This window comes from Caloenas nicobarica, chromosome 1 (assembly GCF_036013445.1).
Source record: "Caloenas nicobarica isolate bCalNic1 chromosome 1, bCalNic1.hap1, whole genome shotgun sequence".
NCBI classification, from domain to species: domain Eukaryota; kingdom Metazoa; phylum Chordata; class Aves; order Columbiformes; family Columbidae; genus Caloenas; species Caloenas nicobarica.
In genome coordinates, this window is record NC_088245.1 from 207,959,230 (window position 1) to 207,978,786 (window position 19,557).

The following is a 19,557-nucleotide window of genomic DNA, read 5'->3' on the forward strand; positions in this document are numbered from 1 at the left end:
ATGTCTGAGCTAGTCCCTAGGTACCCTTTAGAGCCAATGGGTGTCTACAAATAGGCAAGTGCTTATTCTAAGACATGAGTCATCTGACCTATTTTAGATGTCTACTTTGAGATGAGAGGAAAAAGTCAGAAGGGCACGTTAGTCTCCATTGTCCCATAACAACATTTAAACAGCAAGGTCAGATGCAGACATCTGCATTGAAACAGTAGAATCCCAAGGGAGTGGCAGTGACAAGAGCAGCTGAAGGAAAATAGCCAATAACTCTGACACTGTTGTTTAAGAATTTTTTCTGTGGGCTTTGGCACAGAATTATAACCAGCACAGATTTTACCTTCTGTTTTGCCCAGTCTCTGGCCGACATGTCCACATGCTAAAGCTGTCATTATGTCCACGCCATCAGCAGGGTATGGGCTACAGAGATGAATGAGCCAGTTGTTTCAGAGAAGTCTTGTGAATCTGTGGTCAGACTGAAGGCAGAGAAAAAAAACTCCAGCCCACTCAAATTGTGCTGAAGCTTGAGACATTGGAAAGGGACTTGAAGACAGACATTTTCCTGAGCTCTTCAGTGCAGGGTTTCAGACTCAACACGGAGTGTGAGCCTGGGGAAAGCCGTACCATTTTCAATACTTTACTTTTCTGGAAAAAGGGCTCAGGAAGCTCAAGTTTCTAGGTGAATAAAATCCTTCCAGGTACTATCCAGACAAAATCCTATAAGCCCTCAGAGACTAATACGTATGTTAACTGTACCAGGTGGTATTCTTTAATGATCTCTACTCAGTCAGTACTGCATGGTTTTGAAGTAGTCTAAAAGCATTAAGTATAATGAAGAGCTCTAGAGTCAATGAATAATTGGATTACTGTAACCTTGCAATGGCTTTGAGGTGTGAGATATGGTGTGGAATCAGCAGGATGTGGGCTCATATTTATCAGCAGACTAAGCCTCATTTACCACCCACATTAATGGCTTAATTAGCACAGGTTAGCTATATTGATCTGCAAAAATAGTTTTAAAATTTAACAGACAAACAAAAAGAGAAAAAAAAGCACCCTTTCTGTAGGATTTTGGCATGATCTCTTGTTCTTCACTAAAATTCCACAAAGTCAAAAAGAGAAGAAGATAAGGAAAGAGAAGAAGAAAAAGGAACCCTTCCTAAATCTAATATTTTTATGAGCAAAATTATTGGAGGGCTTTCACTTTCCCAGGATCACTATGGCTCTGCTTTCCTTCGTTCTTGGTTTGCCTGTTGGTGAGTTCTCGTGCTCAGGAAGAGAAGAAGAACCTGGAGTTTGTTATAACTCGCAGCTTCTATAAACTGGGCAGAGAGGTTTTATGTGGTCAGATGACTTTCATAAGGATGACGGATTTAATCTTTAAAAAGATTTTATTGTGTTTCAGAGGAGTAGCCCTAAAATGGATTTAAGGTGTTGCCTCTGTTTTCTCTTTCTGGTTAGATGGCAGTCTGTGACTCAATATCATAGCTTCAGGGTAGACCTGGCAGATATTGGGCATTTTTAATATTAAAAATGGCCCTATTTCCTACTGTCTTGCCAGAGTATCCAGAGCTTCCACAGTGCTGGTGTAACTGCACCCAGAATGTGTGTAACGGGGCAGGAGAGCTGCTGTGAGCTGCCAGGGTGCAGCCACCATGTAACTGAACAGACCTTGTGCAGTGGGAATCCGTGGATTTTGGCATCTTGTTAATGGCTGTGAATGAAAAAATCTGCAAAGGAATCCAAGGCAGGGAATAATAAAAAAGTAGTACTTAGGAAGACAGCTAAAAATTATTTATGGCTTTATAAAAATCAAAGGAAATTTTTGCGTTCATTAAAATTGCTGTACTAGTGGTGCTTACCATCAATACATGTGTGAAATACATGTAGATGAATCAAATTCATTTTGGTTTTGATCCCTGATCTGAATTTTGTTGCTGAGCTGGATCTAAAATCGAAGACGACTTATTTTGGTGTCATCATCCATTTTGGTTTTGGGCTAATGAATGGATTACCTGCGTAGGACTTGCAAGATCTTGGAGAAATCAATTTCTTGTTTTGTTTCCTCTGCACTGCCTGCAGTGGACAGTCAATATCCTTACCTCTATTTGGCTCAAAATCCCTTTCCTGGGCATCTATGTAAGTAAACGTATGAGTTTTGGAAATACATTGATAGCTATGACAGGTGGGAAATCCAATACATAAAAAGATCATCAGTAGTTTCAGAATGAACTTATGACTGAAAAGTGGTCTATTGGCACTAGATGTTTAAGACCAATGTAGCTTGTGAAGGCATAAAATGAGACTTTAATACTTGTGCCAGTTTGAGTGTGCCTGAATAATACAGTAATCCTTGGGGAGTGTAAGAGCCAGCATAACTGTCCTAATTAATCAGTGGCCTAACATAATAATCAGGACTCGCTTTAACCTTGTTCTGAGTCTTCAAATCTCATTACAAGAGTGACTTGCTGACAAAGGGTAAAAATTTTTGTTTCTAACAGTCTTCCCTATTTTTAACTTTTAGTCATGTATTGCCTCTCTAGGTAATTGGTGCAATCACAACCAGTTATGCAATTAGGCTAAACAGATGTGGTAATGTGTGTGTAATTTTGATGACAGCTGTAAAACCTTTACCGAACTGTGTGTAAGAACATTACCACACAATTGCAGTAGAGACTTGAAATTCATGGCCATTATGTAAATCATGTCTATCAGAATAAAAACTGATGAGTCCATGGTAAAAAAAATATGTTCTTACAAGCTTGGTTTGAAAAACAAATCAGAACATTTAAAGTTACAGAGCTCAAAATAAACTTTCAGTCATGGTTTGATTAGCTGGTTCAGGGATAAGTCAAAGTTGGCTCTGTGTGTCCTTATCACAGCAAGAACAACTTTCTGTTACATCAGGACTTTATATACCATTCTGTAAACTTGATTTTACTGCTGAGAACAGGTGCGAATCAACTAATATGGTTATAGCCTTAGTATTAGCATGGCCAGCGTGATGCAGCAGCAGCAGCTGGGTGGCAGCTCAGCCCCTTTTAGATCAGGCCAGAATTTGTTCTTGGCTCAGAAATACTTTTTAATTTTTTATAAAGGGCCAGGTTCTGCTGTCAAATGTGTTTGTGGTTCGTCTCGAGGTTAATGGAGCTGAAGGTTATCTGTCAGGATAAAGAAAATCCCACTGTCGGCTCCAGCTCTTTTGCTCATTACAAACCCAGGGCTGAGAGCTCTGGCAGAAGAAATCAGGTTTACTACCTGCAACAGCCTTGTTACTGAGGAGTGGTCCAAGAATTTTCTCTTGAGACAATATTGGAGGACTTTCAATTATATTATTCTATTGAAATACAAACTATCTGACTTCTATAGAAATGTTGATTTTTTTTTAACTCCTAAGCCCAAGATATGAGCAATGGGATACTTCATCCAAATACTCAAATTTTTAAGCAATATAATTTTCTAAATAAATATGAACATACCAGAATATCTCCTAGAAAAAGCCGAGTTAATTTGTAACCCCTCTGTTAATCAGTGTACAGGGCACAGCCTGGACAACTCTCAGAAGCCTTCCCCATCACTTTGCGTGGTTGTACCCCGATTTGGAATGGCTCTAGGGATGATCAAACAGTACAGATTTCAACACTAGCTACTTTTCGCTAAATGCTCATCAAGAGAAGCAAAAGTTAGAGAAACATGTTAAAGCAATTGCCAGAGACCCACTAGGAAAAATGCAGAACACTTCACTCTGAACTCCAAGTGGTCTGTTTTTATATGAACAAATACGAACACCTGCAGGAGAACATGGGCCACTTGCAACTTATTTCTTACCTACACACTTCTCTTTTTACTGGCCAGGGTGTGAATTGCTGATTTCCCACAATTCAGAAACCAGTGGGGCAAGAAACCTTTTCTTCCTTCTCATTTGCTTGGGAAACAGAAAAGAGGCACCGGAGCAGGGTCACAACCCCATGCAAAGCCCTTGAGCTCTCCAGCAGTTTTCTATTTGCTCCCCATGAATTTTTCAGTTTTACTTTTTTTTTGTCCTCTTTTTAGTATGCCCCATTTCACCAGTGCACAGACTGAGGGGTAGATGGGCTTGCAAGTCAACACACATTGTGTCCTGGTAAAATAACTTGCAGTGCCTCAGCTTAAACAGAGAAATTCCCCTCAAAATGGCACAAAATCAGACTGAAGAACAGCTTTGCAATGTGTCTGGCTCCAAACGGAGTTAAACCAAACGTGATTCTGTGGCAGTGACTGATGTTGGACCCTGTTCCCAGCTCCCCAGGTGCAAACAGAAATAATAACTGGATGCCGTCTTATTCTACCAGGAATGAGCTTTACCCTGAGCACCTATGTTTTTTTCCTTTCATTAGGAATAAATAAATTAAAAAGCAGTAAGGAGTACTTCTTTAGGAAATGTTCACAGAGTAGGTCTGATAGTTACTTTTCCCACACAAGGGATGTTGATAGGCTTCTCCTGTGCAGTGTCCTCTCTCAGCAGTCCCAGAAGATCAGAGCAGAAGTGAAAAAAGAAAACTTCTTCATGTCAGGCCTCTTCTCTTTTATCTCTGTGCCCTCACAATTTGTTGACTGCTCTCTCTGGCCACCTGTCTCTCACTCTGTCTGATTCTTTTCTGCTCCTGAGTCTTAGTTCTTCTAGGTGTTGCTTTTTTTTTTTTTTTCTCTACAACGAGCTGTGCGATGAGACATACTGTTGACATAAGGTAGCCTGGACATAACCAGAGAGTAACCGTCTGGATTCAGGAGGGGTTTAAGTCCCCACAGGAGATATGCTGATATACCATGGCCATGTAGTGATTGAACACACAGTCAGGATAGAGTTGACACGCCGTCATGGCCATCTGAAACAGTAATTTCCAGAAGCTGGTGACCAAAGTTTTTGGTAGCCCAGTGTCATGCCTTCAAATGTCATGTCAGCACACACCAGTGAATCATTAGCAAATGAAATCAGGCCCTTTGAACACCAGCCTCTGGATTTTGAAGGCACTTTCATTTGGCAAAACCTAAGATTGGCTTGCTCTGCTGCGAAATGGCAGAGCTCTCCCACGGGCAAAGAAGGAAGCCCTGTCTGCATCTTCTACACTGGGCAGCAGTTATTGGACCCACCAGTAATGTGTGGGGAGCTCCAGCCAACACGATGTAGTCTGGATGCAGATGGGGGGAGACAGGAGCTTGCCCAGATCAAACCCACTCTGGAAGGAGAGTGCCCGCCATGGGAAGTTGTTACGCCAATACTTCTTTTCCTTCCAATTATCTATATCTCGACTAACTTCCCCAAACCATTTATATCCCCTTTCTTGCTCCTCAAAACATACACTTTGTTTCAAGGTATTGCACAGTCGATGAAGAACTGGCTACCTGGTCTGTCCGATGGAATTTGGGAACTAGTTTTTGTGGACCTGCCCCAAATGTTTGGCTGCAACTGGGCACCCCTGTTAAATCTCCTGTTTGGGACAGTTCATAAGGCATAGGATGTGCTCAGCCATCTGCCGAGATTCTCCTCTGGGCTTTTACCCTGAGCTCACTCTGAAATAAACACAGCTGGAAGAGATTTGACTCATGCAAACTTTTGAAAATTTAGCCTATTGAGTCATTCCTGATTGTAATGTCAGTATGGGGAAAAAGCATCTTATATTTTAAACATAAAGTCCTCTTCTCCTCAGTAGAGGGCACATTAAAAATAAAGCGGTTCAGAATGGGATCTTGGCAGTTCAAGAGCTCCTACTGTTTTCTTGTGACTCTGGCAATTGCTTTCCAAGGAAACCTTTCCAATACAACAGAATACAAACTAATTTACCATTTCTGAATTGTATAAGATTAGCTGTTTTACTGAAACAAACCGGTATTTATTTACAGAGCTCAACTGCTATGCACTATATCAAGACTAGTAAATATGAGGTATGATACCAGTGATTACCTGAATGTATGTGGGTGCTTAGCACGAGTGCTGAGGGACTGGTGAAAAACTTGATTTGCTAAGCAAATGGCTTGAAAAAATTGATCAACTGGGTAATTTAGTAAGCAATCTGTCATTTTAATTACCTTTTATTACATTTCCAGTCATTTATTTAATGCCTTATATTTTTTTTTGCTTTTCAGCACTTTCAGAAAAATGTTACCTTGCTTCAATTTTGAGGTATTGTTAATAACAACCCAGAATGTACAACCTGCCTTTTGTCTATATGACCACATGGAGTCTGTAATTCCAACCAAATCAGGTTTCAGGGTTGGGACGTCCACTTACAGGGAATCGGTGACAGTCAGTGGCAGTGCCTAAGGGGTAAAGGTCTATCTTACCTTTTATTTAAAGACTTCAGTATGCATTAGGAAACCTGCACTGCTAAAATTGAGGGCTCAACAAATTTTTTGGGACTATATCTTAACCCTTCATACAAGCATGCAGAAATGCAAGTAAAAATGGTGACACTGTAAAGAGGATGCCTTTTGCAGATTTGACTATAGCTATGGAGTAATTTTAGTCCTAAAAGACCATCAAGAAACTGCCTCCTCCCCGCTGAAATAAAGTTATTGTCACTAAATCAAATAATCCTGACTTTCACAGGTTATCCAAAGCCAGGTTTGGTTTTATGTTGCAGAATACATCCCAAATAACAATCTTCCTCGCTTTTCTCATAGAGGTTGCCAGTTTTCTTTTACAGCTATGTACTCAAGATGTGGTTGTAAATTTGAATTCCAAGCCATTTGCTCCAGCCGTCTTTTTAATATTAACAAAAAGAGTAGCAAGGAGAGAAACAAAATAAAAGAAACAAACAGAACAAGCAACGCAAAGCAAAAGGACTCTAATGAAAGCAGTAACTTACTGTAGCTACTTTCACTATCGCTGGCATTAGAAGAAACATGTTCTGCAAGAACAGTACAGCAAATTAAAGAAAATAACGAAGCACCACAGAGCTGCAAAAACTTAAAAGAACTGCCACAGTCATGCAAAGGTAGTTGTGCAGAAAGAAAATAAAAATTACGCAGTGAGATCACCTGAAAAAATGTAGATAATTTACACCGATAAAATGAAAGCTTTGTCTCTTGTGACATTTCAGAAAGAGACTGTATGTATTAGCTAGTGATATGCAAAGCCGTGTCTTTTCTTGATGAGAAAGTTAATGACATCTCAGATAACCTAATAATTTGAAAATACACTATGTTCCATTTGCATCTCACTGGACATCTCAAGTAATTTAATGAAACCTAAGTGTGTTCTCATATTATTCTGCACTGTCAGTAACACACATCATTCACGCATTAGAACCATTCCTGCTAAACTTCTAACCAAATATATCAAATATTGTAACTATATGTATTTTACCCTGTCCAAAAAAAGAAGACAAAGTCAATGAGACAACTAAGGAAAAAAATAGAAGAAATCCTTTTTTTCAGATATTACTTAGCCTCAGGATTTGAGATAGAGTACAAAAGCCCTTACCAGACCAGTCTGGATGGGTGAATAAAGACATAAGAACTATCATGATGGGTCAGACTTGTGGTTTGGCAAGTCTGGTGTACTGTTTCTATTATTATATTATTTAAAGGACGGTGCAATCTATATCATGTGAGGTGGCTGTTCCTAAACTGTAGTCAGCAAACTGATGCTGTATGGTCTCCAAGATGTCTGCAGAACCACGTTAAATGGTAGTTTTAGTCTGGTAGAAATGCTGAATATCTTGCACCTGAAAGACCATTTGAGAGGCTGAAACTTTTTAGCTGGTCCAGGACATTTAGAAGCCAATGGTATAATGGCGATATAGTGGGGGGCCACATTGGTTAAGAAGAATGAGGCACAGTGGTTAAACAGGCAATGGGTACAAAGTCACCTCCTGACAAATGCCAGGAGCTAAAATTGGTCATTAAACCAGTAGGCAGACTAAGCTGCGGGTGACCCACTGCACCCACCTGCAACTGTCTCTAAACATCCCCAGTGAAAGAAGGAACTCATAAAAGCCAAGAATTCCCAAGGATGAACCCAGCATAGACCATGCATGGGTGTCATGAAGGTTGACTATGTGAACAGTGCTGAGACCAGCCCTTCTCTGCAAGGTGCTGCGTTTCCCCATGTACCAATCTAATGGCTTGGGGTTCACAGAGTGGGACTGATGGGGTTATTGGAGCAGCAGAAATGAGAGGGGATGATATCTGATAAAAATAATAATGGAAAGCTTTGGTCTTGGGCTTAGTAAGAAGCTTTAAAAAATTAAACTTGCATTTTGAAGAAAACAGTATATTGACTTTTGGACATTTCATAGCCAGTTAACAAAGGGTTGTCTCAAACCAATATGTTATACAGGACCCTGAAGAACTTATTAAACAAGAACAAATATCCTTCATAGTAAGAATTATCATTGAAAAGCATATCTGAGTTGAATATTAGCAAAATTTGGATGGGTGGTAATGTCTAGAGATGTGTCAGTAATTGAAAGCTAGATGCAACATTAATAGAGAAACTAGAGCCTATATAATACCTCTGTGCTACTTTTCCCTTAGCAATTTGCAGAATTCAGTTATCTCCTTTCAAATGGCTGGATGTTACAGAGATTTGCCTTTGTAAGGACAGAGATATTCAGGAGGGTTATCTGATCAGAAGCATTCTTCTTTTCTTAAGGCAGGGAAGGATCTGCATTTGTTGCTAATGAGCTGCTATGATACCTTAAGAAAAGTAGCAGCTTTGGTTAAAATTCAGCTTAAAATTCAGCTGGCAGCAACATTTGCTGTGTACTACCGACAAAATGTCTTACAGAACTGTTCTTTTTGTACAAGAGATGAAGCTTTCATCTTTAAATTGCGGGCTACTGTATGGCTTGAAGTTAAACCATTAAAATGTCCCTTCAACAAATCAGTCAGAAACAGAACAGTCTCTAAAACTGTGTGCATGGGTGTGCATTCCTGCAATAAAAAGCACATGCAAAACAGTAGGCGATGCAATGTTAACTTTCACACACATTTTGCCCCAATTACTTGGCGCATAAGAAAAATAATAAGAACTGAGGAAGAAGCAGCCAAACACATGCAAGTGGATTTTGTTTAAATTATTTAGCTCTGGATATGGAATAATGTAATGTAGCTATTTATATAGAAATCATCTGCAAATATTTGACTCCATACATTTTTTCTGGTCTAACTTTTGAGGAAGCAAAATTTTTTCTGAACAGTTATCTGACACGTTACACATTCTGCAATGCCAAATCTTGAGATAGGATTGCTGCATCGTAAAAAGAGGTTGATTAAGGTTGCATGACAGAGAATAGGTTGCTAATGGTGAAATGGGTCCAAAATTAGCTTTGGAGAAGGCATGGTCTTCTCTAGCCTGTAAATGACTTCTTCCATTAATAACGAATACTAATCTAAAATCCAGCAAAGTAACAAACACTCCCATGCAAAAAGCTGAAAATGCAGAAGCAACAGCATAAAATAATTTTCTATTGATCTCCTCAGGATGTGATCAAGTTAAAATGTTTATTTTTCCCTTGAGATGGAGCGGGAGGGATTGTTGCTGAAAAGAACAGTCTAGGCAGCAAAACGAGTTCTAGGTATGCCACTCTACAGAACTGCCATGATGGGAACAATAACATACTGTCAGAAACAAAAGGTGTTATTTCAAAAGAAGTGAAAGTGTCCACTTGAGACACTGTATGTTATCTAATACTGTCATGCAGAACAAAACGATTGAAACATTTTTAATGCATTCACAGCTGGGTAACAAATAAAACTCTATCTTGTGCATGCTAGGAGTGGAGGGTCCTCAGAGAAGGAACAGAAGCCAAAACAAAACAAAAACGAAAAGAGGATTTACAGTGACCATTCCTGGGAACTTACTCAGAGTCTTTGTTCCATAACCGTCGTCACCTAATCCGGGGATGTCCTGCACGGAAGTCCCCAGAGAGAGCAATGAGAAAGGAAGAACAGCCGCAGAAGAGGAAGGAAGAAGTCAGTGGAGTTGAAATGGATACTACCATGACTGACCATGTTGATTGAGCAATCTGGATCCCTGCTTATTCGTTCTGGAACAACTTAAAACCCGTATTCTATGGGAATGCAGCCAATGAAAGAGGCAGTGACCGTTATACATGGTTTTGTAGCTGTGAGGCAGAAGAGACAACCCAATAAATAAAGTCTGAGAAATGATCCTCACCAGATAAATTTATGAGAGAATTTTTAAGAAAAAAAGTGAATATTTGGGCTTGGAACTAGCATATACTTTTAATAATGCTGGTTCTCTGTACAATTTAAGCAAGCAGTAAATGCCCAGAGAGGTACACATTCCAAGATCTGACTTTCTTCTTTAAGGTGTTAGCATGAATGCTTCACTTAATTGTTAGTCTTTCAGTGAAGCTGCCCATGGCAATCAACTTCGAGAATGCCAAAGGCAAAAAAGATATTACAGAAGACCTTTTAAATAGTAATAATTTAGTTTTGTATTGTGAAAGAAATAATGTTTGCATTATTTTGAGCCAGTTCTGATCAGGGAATATTTAATCAGAGACAAGTTCGGATTTATGACAGGTGCCACAACGACTCTGAGGAGCCACATTTGCTCTTCCAAAAGTTAAGGTCACTGTTTTATTCTACTGAAAATGGTGTTTTCAGGGAAGGAAGGACCAGCTGGATCCAAATTGCAGTCACACATTGGTCACAGTAGTAATACCTCTCCTGCCTGCCTACGACAGATATTTGCCTGGATGTGTGGGATACTGGTATCATGCGTGTCACCCATTTTTTGTGCTGCTGCATGTGACATCGTCTCCAAGAGGTTACTTACGTTCTGGATCACTTGTTTCCTGCTCACTCTGCTCCTTGCTCTTGTAGAATGGGAATTTTCGTGAAAAGATGAAGTTCTTTTTACGCTTGTCATTGAATGACTGTGAAGGAGAAAAGGCATGGGGCAAAAACAGGGACGTCTAATTGTTGTCACACTCATGCTGACAAAACAACTAGTTTGTAAAAGTGGAGAGAACTGTAGTGACTCAAACCAGCCCAAACCAAGAGGCTGCAAAGAATCAGAGGTAGCTGCGGTGAGGTCTGCAGGTTGAAGGCAAAGCCCCTGGAGACTGGATCGATTTGATTAGAGAGGTCTCAAATCACAACCTTCAGCTCCTTATTTGGAAATTATCGTGTTTGGCTTGTTCAGATAGAAGGCTACAGATGGCCCAGCATGCTTGGAGATCAAGCCACTCATCTTTAATCATAGCAGACTGCGCACAGAATTAATTAACTGGCTGAAAAAGAATAGGCTGTAAAGAGGCAAGCGGAAGGCTTTGATTTGCTTGTAGTGTGTATGTGAATTTAGCCCTCTGCCAATTACATTTTTTTTTCCTGGTTACTGTTGCTGATATCATAGTGTTTCATTTGGCCTCTTAATCGACAACTTCTTAAGTCAGTTTTAATGCTTTCTTTTTTGCATAATTTAAGAAAAAACACTTTGTTTTATTTTATACAGGTATATTTACTCATTAGGTTCCTCTGGATATGCTTTTAGTTTTATGTGATTTAGAGATGGAATTCTGCTCATAAGCAGTATTTCATTACACATTGAGCAGTTGATTTAATTCTTCAATGGGAAATTAATATGGAAGATGATTTTTTTTTACATGATAAAAGCTTTTGAATTTACAGACAATCACGAAGGCTTGTGGTGCTGTACTATGTAAAAGCAGGATATGCCTACTTGAGGTATCTATTTGAGATACTAAACGGGGAATTAGGGACCCCATACAGTCATTTGAAAGAAGCTGGCATTTCCAGAGGGCATCGATGCTGAGCTGCAGATAGTGCTTATCTGAAGTGATCTGTGTTATCCATCAGACAATGTCCTACACTGAAATGGAATAGATTTAGAGTTTCAGAATACAGTTTATTTTCTTACATTTTGGAAGCACAGCATAAAATGTGGTTTAGAATATGTTTTTCTGAAAGATGTGAAGATATTGAAAATATTAAAATACTTGTCTACTTGTGTCACAAGAGTTTCATGCCACTTTTACATTTCAAGCATATTTAAAGTTCAGTAACTGAAAACAAAGGAAAAAAAATGCACATGTAGAATAAACGATCCATGAAAATCTCCCAGAGTATGTAAACATTCAGTGTGAAATTAATGGGGAGGTCATGCACAAATAATCCAGACAGCATGCAATTTCAAAACAAAGCAAATATGGAAGAAAGCCAGAGAAAAAAAAAAATGCACATGAATGATTAAAGTAATCTGTGGATGAAAAGAGGACTGACATGCGTATTACATCACTTTAATGACCTAAAGGACATAATTAAATTAAAATGTGTTTTCTGTGATCATTTATTTTATATTTCCAAAGAAAGGAAAGTAGCGTGTTAACATTTCCCATTGTGAAAATATTGTTTGTCATGATCAATCTGAATTTGTCATAGTAATACTATAGGCATTACACTTTAAAAGGGGAAAAAATATATTTACACAATAACACCTCAAAACCAAAGGGGTTTTAAAATGACAATCATTTCGTTACCAAATGCCATTTTGCTTTGGAATTAAAGAGAATGTTATAAAATTGATATATAAATATGCTGTGTTTCACAGAGATTATATGATAAATAAGGCTTATAAATATTCTTTTTCAATTTTTTACCCATCAGTCTAGAGCAAAAACCTCAGAAAGTCCATTTTCACCAGAAAAGCATCATTTTTTTCAAGCTTATGCATGATCTAACTACATATTCCAAATCAGACAGATACAATATAGTGTTATATCAACTTTTTCTCCTTTTGCAATTTCAAGTATTGAATTGCCTTTTTAATAAGATATTGTTCCACTTCAATTTGGACAATCAAAATCTGACCATTCATAGCAGGTGACTGTTATGTCCAATTGTGTCACTGCATTTACACCAGTAAAAAGCCTTGTTCCTAAAATTAAGCTGACTCTTAGTTTACTGATACCCATAAACCAATGTTTATGCACGTGTTAATATTTCTATAGATTAATCAATGTGTATATTCATGTTAATGACCATATATGCTATCACAGTCTAGTCATAGGGGCTATATTCAAAATAACAAAAACCTGCAAAATATTGTAAAAGACTAAACTGCATCTGATCCTGCAAACTTATAGAAATAATTACTTCTTCGTATTAACTGAATGGGCTTACCAAGTATTTATTTTCTTGTGCATTAAGTGATGTTGCTTAACAAGAAACCAAAGACAGGAGTCTTTAGTTTTGTGTCCAATATAAATGTGATTATAATCAGGCTGATGGTCTCCACAATAAGGATATGAAATCCAGCAGACAACCAGCAAAATGTCTCTTACAGATAACAGGAGAGAGAGGCTTATACAGAATAAAGTCATATTTTCATTGGACACACTTGTTCTGATTGTGGAGGAGTAGAGACCAACACTGAATACATATTTTCTTTTTTAAGATGGAATCGTGCATGTGTGGAATGGTCGTAGGGTTAAACTACAAAATTCAGATGTAGGTTCTTGAGAGATTTATTTCTATAAAATGGAAACTTTGCAACCTGTCAAATATTCTGCAGTCAGTTTTCACAGAGGCTTCCTATGCTGCTAGGGGGCTGTGAAATAGCTGTAGGATAAATGAGAGAGGTCTTTGCCAACATCTCTCAGCCCGATGCGAAAGGTGTATGCAACTGGAATTGAAATTGTGATATCAAGCTTAGGTTTGATTCCACAGTATTTATGCAGGCAGAGTTTTTGAAAGTCCGTGAAAAAGTGTCTGGAAATGGATTCCTGCATGTCACGATTTATTTGCCATGAATATTGTAAAATCCTGCAATAGCCAATAACTTGGGCATTTCAGTCGCAGTGAAAAACCTGTACAATAAATTACTTTTCGACTTGACTGCCATCCATTCACATAGACTGCCACTAACCTAGGAACTGGCATCAGTGGGCGCTTTACATAGACAAGACATTTTCAAGTACTGTTTGACAACTGAACAGTGAGGTCATTTTTCACAACATTTGAACTGTGATAAAAAAGGAGAGTATTTTCTCAGCAAAAAAGAGGAGAAGAGCTTTCACCAATGTCCTGGCTTGAATTCTTGTTTGATACTTCTTAAGCATAGACTGTGTTTTGAAGAAGCCATGAAAAAAAAATTGTGATGTGTATTCTTGCTTGACCAAATGTCCACAGATGTCTCCAGTTATGTAAGCCTGGCTTACACATACCATCCTCCCCTGGTTGTGACAGACATTAAGACACTGTGTGTTTCTTCTTCCTAAGAACTCCCTTCAAGTATACTTTTATGTCAACATCATTTTTATATTCTAAAAGCTTTTCCCTAGGTGCAGCAGCCATATGTATGTTACTCATCAGCTAATAGGATAGGGATTTTTTAAAAGGAAATGTTCATGTAACATTGAATAAACAATCCAATTTCAAAACTTGCTTCATAGTGGTAAACATCACAAAAAGTAGTGTGTCATTAATTTGCTAGTTGTACCATTCTGCAATTCGTAACTATATCATTGTTTACTTTAAGCATCTTCCCAATTTTTTTGTAGCTGATCCAGTCCATACTGTTTAGTGCAGATGAGCTCTTGGTAGAGGTTGTCCTCTTTGCAGAAGGGCCTAATATGTTGGGGAAAAATTTATTTTGATGCTCTAAAAGCTCAAAGAGCAACTATATCTTCTAAACCCCATTAAACTCCCAAATACGTTGGGAATACTTTATTTTGCTATTTCATTCAACCGATGCTAATCCTCAGCCATGAGCTGGAACTGGTGTTCAGGGATCACCTGAGAAAAAGCTGTTCCAGAGCTGTGGAAGGCTGTGAAATTCTTTTATACAGGGTGTAGATGAATTTCATTTACCACCTATTTTTAGGCAGGTTTGCACTAAGCTTTAGCCTAGTTTTTATGTTATGTGATTATCTATACCAGTCTTGTTCTGGGATTGGTCTAGCAGTGTATACGAGTTCATTCATTTTACTGCTTCTCACCTGTCATGTTTTTTTTATGCTTCTCCTTTAATATCTGTCTTTGGCCTAGCTGGAATGAAAACCACTTACTTCTACAGCATTCTACTAAAATCTACAAAGTTTACCATCAATATTATGTCCCTGCAATCCTTTTCCTCTATATTTAATTCACAGTTTTTGTCTTGGAGACATTCTTTTACTCTGTTTGAACACTGACTTTAAAAAAGGTTTGGACACTCAAATGCTGTTAAATCTCTACACATTAAATTTCTCCCATCATACTGAAAAGTTACACTGGCACCAGCAAGAAAAGTTTTGTACTGCAACAGATACTCCGTGTTATTTCTTTTTTCAAACATATATATTACCTCTCTGCTTTTATAGTGAGATTTTTACCTAGCAATTCCAAGAGCATGAAGAATATGAAGTCTCCAGAACAAACTTTTGAAGATACTCCTGTGTTACTACGTGAAAAGCGGTTTTGCAGTTAGCATGGCAGCACGGAGTGGGGAACATGGGTCAAACCACACTTTGGGATCTTCTGCCTCATTGTCCCATCTGCAATACCAGCACCGCAGCAGTGCCCTCCTGATGGGCACTTTGTGGGTTCTGGGTCAACACTACGACCTGGTGGATGCCATCACCGAGGCCAGGGTAGTTTCTTTTATTAAGAAAGGTAATGAAGTCTACCGAGGTTAAGTGACTTGACTGAATCTAGAAGAAAGCCAATGCTACCGAGCCATTCTTGCTTTCCTGGTATAACCACAAACTTGGCCATGGACTGGGTTCACACACATAGAAAGCTCGTAATGATGACCATGCAGACATGCAGAAGATAAGCTAAGAAGTTCTTAGTGGCAGCTGTAGGCCTGGTTGTATAGTGACCACACAGTATATTCTTTAAGACATATAGCACAAGTCTGATGGGGAGCGGCTGAGGGAGCTGGGGCTGTTCAGCCTGGAGAACAGGAGCTGAGGGGAGAGCTGATCGCTGTCTGCAACTGCCTGAAAGGAGGTTGGAGCGTGGAGGGGGTTGGTCTCTTCTCCCAAGTAGTAAGTGATAGGACAAGAGGAAATGGCCTCAAGTTTCACCAGAGGAGGTTTAGATTGGATATTAGGAAACAAATTATTCACAGAAAGGGTCGTCAGGCATTGGAACAGGCTGCCCAGGGCAGTGGTGGAGTCACCATCCCTGGAGGGATTTAAAAGACATGTAGATGAGGTTCTTAGGGACATGGTTTAGTGCTAGATTTAAGATATGGCTGGACTCGATGATCTTAAGGGTCTCTTCCAACCAAAATGATTCTATGATTCTATGATCTTTCATTCTCAGTCTGACCACACAGTTATATGCTGGCAAGCAACAACTTGCCAACATCTCTATGTCTTTTTACGAGATGCAGGAGGAAGGATGTCCGTATTCTGTTTAGTTCCACCTTAAATTTTCTAAGATACTGCAAGTATTTCAAAAAAAAAAAAAGAAAAAAGCCTGGGCTACAGTCATTCCTTATTGAAGTTTTGCAACATGATCTGTTTTGATAAGTGAGAATGAACTGGGTGAGAAGAAGCGCAGATGAAGATAACTCTGCTTGCTTAGTTCTCCCACGAAGCTGCAGGAAGATTTGGATCTTGGAAATCCAAAATGAAAAAGTACAAGCCTGATGAAAAACTCCATGCTCTCTAGCTTCTATAGACAAGGGCAGCGTGGTTTACTATTCATAAATATGAAATTTTACTAATTCTTTTTTTTAAGAATGACTTAATGCCACTTGTTGGCCAGCAACTCAATTTTAAATCCTAACAAAACAACAGTTAAAACCAACAAAGAATACTGGGAGAACAGAAAGACTCGTAGACTTTCAAGAAAACAAGTAAAAGTGGTATTTGCAAACTTGGTGCAAGGTATGAATCACAGTAAAAAGGGATTATTCATCTGTGCCAATTTACATTGCATCATTGTCGGCAGAATTGAAACGCCGTCATAAAAACCTTGTGTATGCGACAGCCAAGGTGATTTACAAGTATCCAAAGGTTGTACACAAAAAGGGTGGGAAGGATTTGTTCAAGCAGCAACACTGAAATTAATAGTGTGAAAATAAGAAAGGGCAAAGCTCCTTGACAGTGAAATCAATTTGGATGTAGAATAATCTGCCCCAAGGGAAGAGAAAAAGCCTAGATAATATTTCACATTTGAAACAACTCTGCTAATCTTAAGTACTACAGGGAGTAACACCACAGTGCTGGGAGATAAAGGCAGGGCAGAGGTGAAGGAAAAAGAGCTGAACAAAAAGCCTCTCCCAGCTCCGGTTCCTGTGTTTCTGTGACGAGATGCTCACAGACGCAGCGTCGCAGGGTTGTGCTGGGGTCCAGCACAGGCTTTCACCTCGTTGGGCTCAGTGGGAACGTTTTCCTCTCCTTTCTCAAGGCTCTCTCTGGAGTTAAACAGTGTATTTGACGTTTGGCAATGTTGTCCCAAATCTCTCTCTACCCTTTTAACTATTTTTTTTTCCCCAAAAAGTAACTTTTCCTGTTAGAGCTGATGTATGCCATCAAATACTAATCGTGCTAACAAATATTTGCACATGTAAACCTATCTCGGCATCCTTGCTGCAACAACGATGGCAAAAGAGCCTCAGAGATGAACAGTAACATTGGTGTCCACTTGGCAAAGTTTGGGACTGTCTGATCACCAGCCCAGCCCCACAGATTTTCCTACAGTGTACACCATAGGACCTTTATCAGCTTGATCTTCATTCCTCTGCTTCAATCAGATATTTTCTCCTATCTTTTTCTTAACTCTGATACCCTGTTGACTGCTGGTCCTTCTTTAGATTTGCAAATGAACTTGAAGGTTTTGGTCCCCCCTATGCAATGTTTTGAATTAATCTCACTAATAAATAAAGCTGGAGAAGGCCTTAGTTATCTGTGCTGTTAAGCAAACAAACAAGTAAACAAACAAAGTAAAAACTAACTGGCTCCTTTATCACTGTTTTTTGTGGAATCATTTGTTTGTGCAACCAAGTGCTGTGCACTTGGCTTGTGCAAGTGTAAACTACTGCGCAAAATCGACCACTGCATATAAAGAATAAGTTGCATAAAGACCTTTATTACTCTTATTTTATGAAGCAGTAGTGGAGAAAGATTTACGGTACCTACATGCCTTCAAACTATTCACTGAAAGGTAATCGGAACAGACTTATCTTTTCAACGGCCTTTTGAGTTAAATGAAGAGTATTTACACTCACAGGTGACTGATGGAACAGGCTGAATTATGGCAAAGATCTGGCTCAGGAGACAGTGAATCATACCAGGCTCATGGTTTTCATTTAAAACATTGATGTATTTAGGCCTTACAGATAAAATTATAAAAAATAAAGGCATGGACAAACAAACCCAAAGTCAGTCTCTAAGAGACTGGCTCTGCTGGAGCTCTGTGTGAAATCTTACTAGAAGAAAACTTCATTCTGTTTCTAATTATTTGGCAATGTCTATTGCCAATACTATACATTTTTCTTTTCAATCACTTTTTAAGAAGAAAAGCCAAGTAACATCTATAAAATCACAGAGTCGCAGAATGGTTTGGGCTGGAAGTGATCTTCAAAGCTCATTTAGTCCAACTCCCCTGGAATGAGCAGATACGTCTTCAACAAGATTATATACATACATGCAAATTTCCTACCATCTTATTCAGGGCATTAGGCAGCAAGTTGTAAAAATAGCATGCACATGAAGTTAAACAGCATAAATTTCTGCTGGAACAGCTTAGAAGAAAAGCAATTAAGTCTCAGCTGTAAATTTTGGTATTCTACCTGTGCTAGCAAATTTTCACGGTGTTATATCTACTCTGTTACCAATTTAAACATCACGTTACACATCACGCTTTATGTCAGTGACTGTCCGGATCATTTGTCTTACCTAAGCAGGGATGGCACACACTTGTGGGATAGAAAACAGTGATGCTGTAGTCCCTAACATTACGGCCACCTAAGAAAAAATACTATCTTATAAATAAACTCCACACAATTATCAGACTGAAGAAACTGGAAAATCTACTGGATCAAATTCAACCTAAAGCCTTTATTTCTCACTTTTTCTGCTCTATTACATTATGCTTACAAGTTGCAGATATTTCGAATTTGTACTTCTCCATAAAATAATTTTTCTTTTTTTTTTTTTTTTTTTTTTTTTTTTAAACTGGAAAACAGACCCAAAGTTTTTTTTGTTTAATTTGAAAATAAAACTTCTACTGGATTTTTAAATGAAAGCTACAAAACCATATTTCTTTGCTTCAGCTAAGTAAAAGCCTGAAATTTGACCTGACAGTATTTTTCACAATTTCAAGAATTGTTTCACCTCTTTAAAAAACCTGGTTCCTTAAGGTATTCCAGTTCCCTGCTAGAGTCAACACTGCTACTGTGGCAAAAATTAAAACTGAAGACTCACTTGTTTTCCTTTACTTTTAACTGTGACCTGGGCCCAACAGGCATTATTATTAAATTATTGCATGTCTTTGTGGAGTGCCTCAAGATATCCTGGAGCAATAAGACACTGTACAGTTAAATTTTCCTGGCTATGTGCTGTTTTAACATCTGAATTTCATTTGATTATTTCAGCA

General features: G+C 38.6%; 1 protein-coding gene across 5 annotated transcripts in view; it reads right to left on the reverse strand.

Moving 5' to 3' along the window:
- The window catches only part of DLG2 (discs large MAGUK scaffold protein 2), a 770,443-nt gene that overhangs the window by 12,493 nt on the left and 738,393 nt on the right, over positions 1 to 19,557 (reverse strand). For 2 of the 5 annotated variants that reach the window (XM_065626939.1, XM_065626937.1), the window contains one exon: positions 9,838 to 9,883. In XM_065626939.1, the coding sequence (XP_065483011.1) occupies positions 9,838 to 9,883 (46 nt within the window). Of the gene's footprint in view, positions 1 to 6,836; positions 6,879 to 9,837; positions 9,884 to 10,780; positions 10,881 to 19,557 lie in introns of all 5 variants that reach the window. The other 3 variants (XM_065626938.1, XM_065626936.1, XM_065626935.1) reach the window with 2 other exon arrangements.